At 32.8% G+C, this 10,597-nt stretch overlaps 1 protein-coding gene across 3 annotated transcripts in view; it reads left to right on the top strand.

Moving 5' to 3' along the window:
* The window catches only part of DAAM (disheveled-associated activator of morphogenesis-like protein), a 103,727-nt gene that overhangs the window by 71,222 nt on the left and 21,908 nt on the right, over positions 1-10,597 (top strand). For 2 of the 3 annotated variants that reach the window (XM_018514566.1, XM_018514565.1), the window contains one exon: positions 7,189-7,296. In XM_018514566.1, the coding sequence (XP_018370068.1) occupies positions 7,255-7,296 (42 nt within the window). In that variant the 5' untranslated portion in view covers positions 7,189-7,254. Of the gene's footprint in view, positions 1-1,769; positions 1,776-7,118; positions 7,121-7,188; positions 7,297-10,597 lie in introns of those variants that run through there. The other variant, XM_018514567.1, reaches the window with a different exon arrangement.

Raw genomic sequence — 10,597 nt, forward strand, 5'->3', positions numbered from 1 at the left:
GGACTGCAAGGTTCACGAAACGTTGGCATTCCAAGAATGGATTTGAACACGGAGAAAACCCGCGAAACACAAGATTGTCATGTTATAGTTAATGTTATTCTTCCCATAAAAATCCAACTTTTACCTATTACTTGTCGTAATCATTCAACTTTAGTATCAGTAACTTTTAAAATCGAAAATTATACCTTCATTTAAAACAATTATAAAATTATTATTGAATTAAGCATAATATAGTTTATTCAGTCAAGTATATTAGTTCTACACTGAGAGAAAAATGTTTGGTATTTGTAACTATAATTACATATCACTATAATTATGATTATTACTGCTATAATAATAGTAACAGTAACTATGTATATAGTTCTAGCAACAAATGTATATAGTTGGCAACCTAAAATGACTATAATTATAGTTGAAATTACCATAAAAATGATTCAAGTAACTATAATTTTATAGTTATATTTTGGACCAACCATATTTTTTATGGTGGTCATATTTTTAAGTTGCCAACTGTAGTAGCAGCGACTTAAAAAATAATAAATTATTATCTTTAGTTGAATCAACTATATAATTATTTTTGGAGATTAACTATAATATAGTTAACTCAGCTATATATATTAGTTCTACGTGCAAAACTTGTATAGTTGTCACCTTTATAGTTGTCACAACTATGAATGAAACTCAGTGTACTAAACTACCGCAGTAATATCACGAGTTAATGTTGACTAGCAATTTAACAAATTTTTGATGCTTATTCGCATCTTCGAAACGATCTTAATAATGTTGAATAATATATTAAAATCTGTAAATAAATAATTCTTATTGCGAAAAATATTACCTCGGCCGGGAGTCGAACCCGGATCTCTTGCATTCCTAAGCCTTTAGACTACCAAGGCTGTCTAAAGCCTTAGGACGCTCTCACGGAATGCAAGAGATCAAACAGAAATTTTACAAAAGAAAGAAATTTATATGAACGAATAATATATACTACATGGGCTGAAAAGTCCCGGGATTTTTAATGAAAACAAGCGTTTTTTGGGCAAAGTTATATTTATTCCTTAACATAGTTGCCTTCGAGGGCGATACACTTGGTATAGCGATTTTCCAACATTTCGATGCCCTTTCTGTAGTACGAAACGTCCAAGCCTTCGAAATACGCCTCGGTTTCCGCGATGACTTCCTCATTCGATCTGAATCTCTTTCCCTGGAGCCACCGCTTGAGGTTTGGGAACAGATAATAGTCGCTGGGGGCCAAGTCTGGAGAATACGGTGGGTGAGCAACCAATTCGAATCGTAATTGGTCCAATTTGGCCATCGCTTTCAAGTACGTGTGTGACGGTGCGTTATCGTGATGGGACAGAATTTTTTTCTTCGTCATATGGGGCCGTTTTTTCTTTATTTCGTCGTTCAGTTTGTCCAATAACGCTGCATAATACTCTCCCGTAACTGTTCTTCCCTTCTGCAGGTAATCGATGAAGATTATGCCATGCGCATCCCAAAAAACGGAGGCCATAACCTTCCCGGCCGAGCAATGGTCTTTTGGCCGCTTTGGTCGGCTTTCGTGGCTTTCCAGCCATTCTGCAGACTGCCTATTTGACTCAGGCGTAATGGACCCACGTTTCATCCATCATCACAAAACGTCGAAAAAAGTCCGCTCGATTACGCTGCAACAACGCCAAACCGGCTGTTGAATCATCAACGCGCTGCTGTTTTTGGTCGACGGTTAGCAAACGCGGCACCGATCGCTCCGATAGCTTTTTCATCTCCAAAAGATCGTGCAAAATGTATCCCGCCCGTTCTTTTGAGATGCCCACGGCCTCAGCTAACTCGCGCAACTTCACTTTACGACCACACAAAACGATTCGATGCACTTGCTTTACGATTTCCACATTTGTAGCCTCTTTTGGCCTTCCAGAGCGAGGTGCGTCTTCGGTGCTTGTACGACCCATTTTAAATTCACTAAACCACCGATAAACTATTGTTCTCGAAGGAGCAGATGTGGGATAACATTTCTGCAACCATTGCAATGATTGTTCAGAAGTTTTTCCCATCAAAAAACAATGTTTGATCAAGATGCGATATTCCTGTTTTTCCATTTTTTTTACGAAGGTGAAAGTAGCGTCACTCAAACGACTGTAGCTTGTAAACAAATGGATGAAATGTTATGAAACTTCATACATAAACTAATGACAGATGAGCCTCTCGAAATGAGTCATGTTCATTTTCTAGTGGCGCCACCTATTGAAAAATCCCGGGACTTTTCAGCCCAAATAGTATTTTATATATGTATTTATACATACATGTTTATAAATACTTATATGTCTTACATGTATAAATATAAATCTTTTTACAGGGATTTTTGCATTCTAAATACTTTAAGGGGATGTGGAGTGACGGTCGAAGTTAATCAAGGTCGATATTACAGACTTTTTTAAATTCCAAATTCGACAATAGTGACATTTTTCATTCATTTCTTATACTTATTATATATCGTTGTGTCTCCCAAACGCATTCATCTGTTCTTATCTAACATATTGCAATGCCATCTTTTAGAAAGAGATCAACTAAAATACTGCTCGGTTTCATGGCTAAACAGTCTAAACTGTCGTACACATCGTCAATTTCTCACGCGCTAGATACACAATTTCGTAGAATGCAATTATCTTTTTATTTAGGCGTCCAAACTCAATTCTAAAGATATGTCTGTATTCGTTTTTTTATTCTACATATGCCTCTGCCCTAATTTCGAGCATATGACGTACATATAATTTTTTCACGAAGTAAATGACTAACGAACGATATATTACTTATTAATCACTAATACGTATCTAAGGCGTCATGATCACTTCAATTGATAAAGAATCTGTTAAATGCTTTTTTTATCCTCCCGATTTAATATTACATAACGAATGTTTAAATATAATTGATGATGAGACTGACATATCTTTCAAAATCTTATTTATTTTTATATGTTTATATACAATTGCTCCCTAGTAGCACAGATTATTGGCGCAATATTGGAAAACCAATGTACAGCCAACAGTAAAATAGTGGATAACCAATATTGGTCCAATATTGTAAAGTAGACGCCTAGTCATATTTAGCCAATATTGGGGATTCAATTTTTACCCAATGTTTTACATTCGCTGTACATAGTTTTTCAATAGTCGCTAATATTCCTGAAATAATGTATAATCAATATTAGACATAATTGAGAGAAAATTCACTTACTTACGGGATTCAAACCTGGGACCTCTGGACTATGAGTCTTCTGCGTTATGTGCTGCACCATTTCTTCGATCAATAAATGTGTTACTTAATTGTACATATATGTTATAAACAATCTATCCACAATATATACCCAATAATAAAGACAAATAAATAAATAAATAATAAAGACAATATTAGGTAATAATTGATATGCAATATTGGCTACACATTGGCATTTATTATATAACGAATATTGGCACTACATTGGGAAATATTGGCCAATGCATCCCCAATGTAGAGCCAATATTGGATAATAATTGACATGCAATATTGGAAATAGATTGGCATTTATTATATAGTCAATGTTATGTAACAATTGACATGCAATATTGGCTATACATTGGCACTTATTAAATAGCCAATATTGGCATTACATTGGGAAATATTGGCCAATGTATCCCCAATGTAGAGCAAATATTGGATAATGATTGATATGCAATATTGGATATACATTGGTATTTATTATATAGCCAATATTGGCATTACATTGGGAAATATTGGTCCCCAATGTAGAGCCAATATTGGATAATGATTGATATGCAATATTGGTTATACATTGGCATTGATTATATAGCCAATATTGTGTAACGACTGATATGCAATATTGGCTATACATTGACATTTATTATATAGCCAATATTGATATTACATTGGGAAATCTTGGCCAATGTATCCCCAATGTAGAGCCAATATTGAATAATGATTGACATGCAATATTGGCTACACATTGGCATTTATTATATAGCCAATATTGGCCATATTACATTGAGAAATATTGGCCAATGTATCCCCAATGTTTAACCAATATTTAGTCAATCTTAGCCAATGTATAGCCAACGTTCTGTAATGCTAGGGCTACTATTACGTGTAAATTGATAATAATAGGAAATCATAATACGTGTATAATAGATACATATTATATATAATTTTCTTTTTATGAGAAAAAATTTTTAAGACAGATTATAACGTGTAGTTTTAGAAATTATGTTTATAGATCCGTAAATCATAGTGTAATCGTTTCCGCGAATGCCATGTCTAATAGAACTTGCATTGAAAATAATAACTTTTGAGAATGCATATCTCAAGATTAAACTATGAATTCTTATTTTAACTAAAATTTATCGTATTTAAAGAAATTATTTTAGATTCTGATATTTTTTTGTTATAAATACAGAAATAAGAAGTGAATGAATTAATAAATTAATGACAGTATATATCCAGTATTACATTTTTTAAAAGCTTTTTTCTTATAAAAAGAAAGACTGCAAATCGACTGGTCCCATCGAGGACATCACAATGATATGCATAATCGCGCGATAACTGGCGCACGATAATTGACGCTGTTCTGTTTTTCCGGCGCGATAAGAATTTCAAAGTGCGAGATAAGAGAATTTCTTGCCTATGAAACTGGTTGGTGACTCAAATTCTCGAGTATTTACGTGCGAACGAAACAGTTTTCATTTGTAACTATGCAAAAATAAAAATCGCGATTAATTGTAAGGAGGATTACGATTATGTCGATGTGAAAGAGAAGTCACCGTGAGAAATCTCTGTTAGAGGATATGTTAATTATAGTTGGATCATTTTTCTGTGTGCTATAATCGAGTAAAAGAGAAGTCACTTTTACTCGATTATAGCACACAGAAGAATGATCTCACTATAATTGATATGTCTTCGAACGATGAAGACTGAGATACAAGGTCAACTTTCTGTGGCTGAACTAGTGTACACTTTTGGAACAAATAGTGAAATATTTATATGTTCGACGTTTGTTGAAAGCGAGAAAGAGAGTTCTAGTGCAGAAATAGAAAACAGACCAATAGCGTCTTGCTCGGAGCCATAGTTGAAAGGTGGCGCTTTTTTCACATGGTGATTAAATTACGAAAAAATTTTTATTGTTGACACCTGAAACGCTTTTGCTACCTTAATTTGCTGCGTTAACTTAACACATCATTTCTGATTTGCTCATTGCACCGTGTTTGAGAAAAAAACAGGAAATAGAGTTTTAATTATAAATTATGCGAAATTTATTTGTTAAGATGTAGCATAATTTCTTATTTATATTTCCATACATATATTTCCAATTTATGTATTGTTACTTCTCTTCAATGCATGATAACTGCATATATTTATAGATTAAACTCTATTTTAGACATATATATACCTTTTCATATACACTCAGTTCCAAAAAAAGCGGTACACTATAAATTTGGGAAAAATTTACCAAATTTCAAATGATTATAACTTGGTAAATAATGAAGATAAAAATATTTTTAAAAAAGCAAAATGAAACTTGAAATGTCCACTTTAAGATTATTTGAATGGAAATTGTACTAGGCCATTATTTTCAAAATGACGGATGATTAGTAACATGCGAAAATGGATAATCAAGGGTCCAACTTTGCGATGGTGCGTGGTGTTAATCAGATGTCGCCGCTCAACGGGACAACATGCACGTGAAAGTATAGAATTTTATCTTTAAAATGCTTTTTTAGTGATACGATCATCTTTCGCTGAGTTATTCCAAATTTAAGATACCGCTGTTATTAGCTTAAATTATGCTTATAATTTTTCCCAATATGAATTGCATGGAGTTTGATTGGTCGAAACACCACATTGCGCGCGTACGTGCGTACGTGCGTACATGCTTGCATGCCGACGTGTACGTGTGTGTGCGTGTGTGTGTGTGTGTGTGTGTGTGTGAGTGTGTCCTGCTTTTAGCGTTATCCAGGGTCAACGGCGTGGACGTGACAGGAATCTGATCCCGTGTGCTTGCGCGTGCGTGCGTGCGCGCGCGCGCGTGTGTGTGTGCGTTAGTAGAGATAGGGACCCCACGGTTCGTCACTTCCGTAGAATTTACTGACTCCAAACTCTCTCGTCTGTGTATGTGTGCTATGTATTTGCGTACACACACACACAAACATACACGCGCGCGCAATGTGGTGTTTCGACCAATCAAACTCCATACAGTTTATATTGGGAAAAATTATAAGCATAATTTAAGCTAATGACAGCGGTATCTTAAATTTGGAATAACTCAGCGAAAGATGATTGTATCACTAAAAAAGCATTTTAAAGATAAAATTCTATACTTTCACGTGCATGTTGTCCCATTGAGCGGGGACATCTGATTCACACCATGCACCATCGCAAAGTTAGACCCTTGATTATCCATTTTCACATGTTGTTACTAGTCATCCGTCATTTTGAAAATAATGGCCTAGTACAATTTACATTCAAATAATCTTAAAGTGGACATTTCAAGCTTCATTTTGCTTTTTAAAAAATATTTTTATCTTCATTATTTACCAAGTTATGATCATTTGAAATTCGGTAAATTTTTCCTAAATTTATAGTGTACCGCTTTTTTTGGAACTGAGTGTATGTATTTGATTAATTTATACGTGTAGACACTTCTTTTCTTTATATAAAATTTTATTACTGAATTTCAAAGTTATAACTTTTTATTATATTTTGTTGATTATTTTAGAAGTAATAATTTATTAGATTCTAAAAAAACAATATTTTGCATAATGATAATGCGTAACGTAATCTTGTGTTTAAGTATAAGAGATTCTAAATTAAATTTTTATGTTTATAATTTGCTTTTTCTTTAATTTTTACTATTTTATATACATGTACATATATAAAATAATAAAATGTATACATATATATACATAGATATGTGTGTGTGTTACCGATACAGGGTGATCTCGATTGATCACGGCTTGATTGGACACCACCAATCACAGCGACCGGTGCTTAGGAGCTTTGTAGTCTCAAGCTATGAGTGGCTCGTGTTCAATTGAGCCGTGTTCAACTGGGTGCCACCCTACCGATACTAACAGTGGTTTATATAAAATCTTTTAAATTAATTAATTATAACCAATGATACATGAAACTATTTATGATTTACAGAGAATTCCAAACTGTTCTGTTAAAAATTCACAACCTCTGAAAGAATTTGTTGGTCGCTGCCAAACTATGCCATCACGAGTGAAGAAATCATTTTGCGGATGTCTCCAAGTAAGAGTCTAAGTATGATTCATATGGAAACAAATATACCCATCGATAAAATGAAGAGAAAAGATACTAGATCATTTATGTTTATTAGATTATGCAAACAATGCTTTTTTGACAGATAGTAATTTATAATCAATCAAATAAAGAAATATTTCAATTTATTTCCATGCACTTGCTTATAAAAATAAATGTTAGTTCTTAGAATAACCTGTTTATTGTTATCATCGAAAATATACACCATTGTTGCTTATTGAAATACATTTTTTGATGTTACACCCGCTTACATTCTCAATGCGAAAGTTAGCAAAAATCTCATTCTATTAATCATTTTGTAAAAAAATTCCACGTATAAATTGCCTTAGGTTATTATTATACATTGCACGTCGTATAAGTGTAATACTTTGTGATCAACATTAAATGTTACAACTTTCAAAATTTCTTTATATAAGAATACTTAATAATCATATTTTTATTTTATTTAAAACCTAGGAAAATGTATCACTAGATGGAAATCTTTTTCATATGCCACATGCTATATCTTTTAACATCATTGATCCTTGTAAAAGTTACACACTTTTTATTTTAGTTTTTATGTTACAATTTTCTTCCTCTTGTAAGTCTTGTATGTTTATTTTTGTTAAAGTAAAAAAAATCTTGATGCAGATAAGCAATACACTTGGCAAATTTAAAACGTTGAAAAATTGTTTACTTTTGCTACCTTTTAGTAATATTGCACATTAAAACTAATTTTTAAAACATACCATGCTACATGAATGGCGTCTTGCAGTGTCAATCACGAACTTGACATGTCCATCTTGCACGAACATTCAAGGTCTTTAACATTGTAACCACGATGGTTGGCTAAAACAAAAAAATCATTTCCTTTAGAAACATGGCATAATCTGCAAGTGATCGTCCTGTGATTTGCAGATTCCATTATCTCAATCGATACTCTGTTTGCATTTCTTTCACATTATAGGGCGTGTCGGCTATGAATTAAAAATCTATATGTGCTAAATATACAATTGTATATTTAGTATTAGGAAAAAATGAGCAAGTGTAAAAGAAAGAGAGAGAGAAAGAATTTTATAACTATTTTTGTAGTGGAATCCGTCAAAGTATAGTCTACAGATAAATTAATTGACTGAAACAACATGATTTCTCGATGTTGTGACGACGACATGTACCTTTTTTCTATATGCCAAAGATATATGTTTAAAAAATTATTGGAATAAAATCTTTGGAGAGAGGATTTATTCGAATATTTCTCTGTATACATATATACCTGCGCGTGATCTCTTACCGCGACGATCGTGCAAATGATGTTTGCGAAGAATAAATCAACGTCTGAACTCTGAACGTAAATTTCTTAGTCACGTGTGAAAGTATCTTAGGAATCCAATCTTTAAGCCGATCCCCTGACCTTCGCTGCAGTTAGTGAACTATAGTATTTGACTATAAGTCTTGATTGGTTGGTAATAAGAAAAAGCGAGAATGAATCGACAATAGTAAAAACAGTATCGACAATAGTAAAGACAGTATCGAAATCAGTATAATTCCAGTGTTATATAGGCCAATATACATATACACTTACTGACAAAAAATTCGAGCCACTAAATTTTAGCACAAATTTTTAATATTTTCAAATAGTGATAACTCAATGAAGAATCATCGTATTGAAATGAACCACAACTTAAATTAATGCTTGAACCCCCCTTGGGGTTTCAACCTTGAAATTCCCCTTGAGGACCATGAAGATCACAAATTTGAGTTATACAAAATATAATACAAAATGGTGGACGTTGAAGGATATTGAAAAATAGTTAAAAACATTTTTTTTAACTGTTACATTGCTCAGAAGAATCAGCTGCATGGCACAAAAGTGTATGAGTCTTTAAACTTATTGATTTCCAAACAAATCCATATTTTGAATATTCTTCTACAATTTTTTTTGACAAAATTATACCGTTTTAAAGAAATTAGTATTACAAAACGAACAACTTTTTATAATCTCAGTATAATTTAGAAATAAATTATTGTAGGAAACTATCAGAAAGCAAATTAAAGTGTAAGTTTGAAATTTTAATTCTTTTTAATTTTGTTTATGTGTGCGTGTATACAGGGTGTCCCATAACGATTAATTAATATTTCAGGGAATGAAATTTTGAACTAAAAGTTCCTTTGTCAATTTTGGCTCAGACCATATTTATTTACCATCTATTTATTGATTTATTGATTTATTTATTTGTTAATATAAAAAATTAGAATAGAGTTTTAATCGGGATAATGCATAGCAAGCGCGAGGAGTCTCATGGCATACTATGCTCCTGTATACTCCGAGCGTGCTATCTGATTGATCAACATTAATCGTTAATAACTCGGTAAGTAATAGTCTGAGCCAAAATTGGCAAAGGAATTTTTAGTTCAAAATTCCATCCTCGTTCACTCCCTGAAATACCATGGTATTAATTAATCGTTATTGAATACCATGTATATACATGCGTCTGTCCTGCTCTCGACGTTACCCTGGATTAACGGTGTTGACATTGCAGCAATTTGATCCTGTGTGTGTGTGTGTGTGTCTTTAGTAATGTGAATTACACACACACAAGGGATCAGATTCCTGCCACGTCGACGCCGTTGATCCTGGGTAATGCCGAGAGCAAGACACCCGCATGTATATGTACACGCACGCATTTACACAAAATTAAAAAGAGTTAAAATTTGAAATTTAGAATTTCCTTTTCGATAAAGTTTCGTACAATAATTTATTTCTAAATTATACTGAGTTTAAAAAAAAAGTTTGTCTGTTTTGTAATACTTTCTTTAAAACCGTATAACTTTGTCAAAAAAAAGTTGTAGAAAAATGTTCAAAATATTGATTTGTTTGGAAATCAATGAGCTTAAAGACTCATATACTTTTGTGCCATGCAGCCGATTCCCCTCAGCAGTGCAACAGTAGTTTAAAGAAAAAATTTCTTACTATATTTTTCGGTCCGCACCTTCAACGTCCGCCATTTTGTATTACATTTTGTGTAACTCAAATTTGATCTCCATAGCTATCAAGAGGAACGTTCAAACTTTAATTTGAGCTGTGGTTCATTTCGATACGATGATTTTTCAATGAGTTATCGTTATTTAAAAATATTAAGAAGTCTGCTAAAATACTTGTGTTAATTTAATAGTAAAATAATTGTGATAATTTAGTGGCCCGTTTTTTTGTCGGTGAGTGTGTGAGTGTGTGTATATATATATATATATATATATATATATATATATATATATATTCACCCCCAGCGGATGG

The sequence above is a fragment of the Trachymyrmex cornetzi genome, unplaced genomic scaffold (genome assembly GCF_001594075.2).
Source record: "Trachymyrmex cornetzi isolate Tcor2-1 unplaced genomic scaffold, Tcor1.1 scaffold511, whole genome shotgun sequence".
Taxonomy (NCBI): Eukaryota; Metazoa; Arthropoda; class Insecta; order Hymenoptera; family Formicidae; genus Trachymyrmex; species Trachymyrmex cornetzi.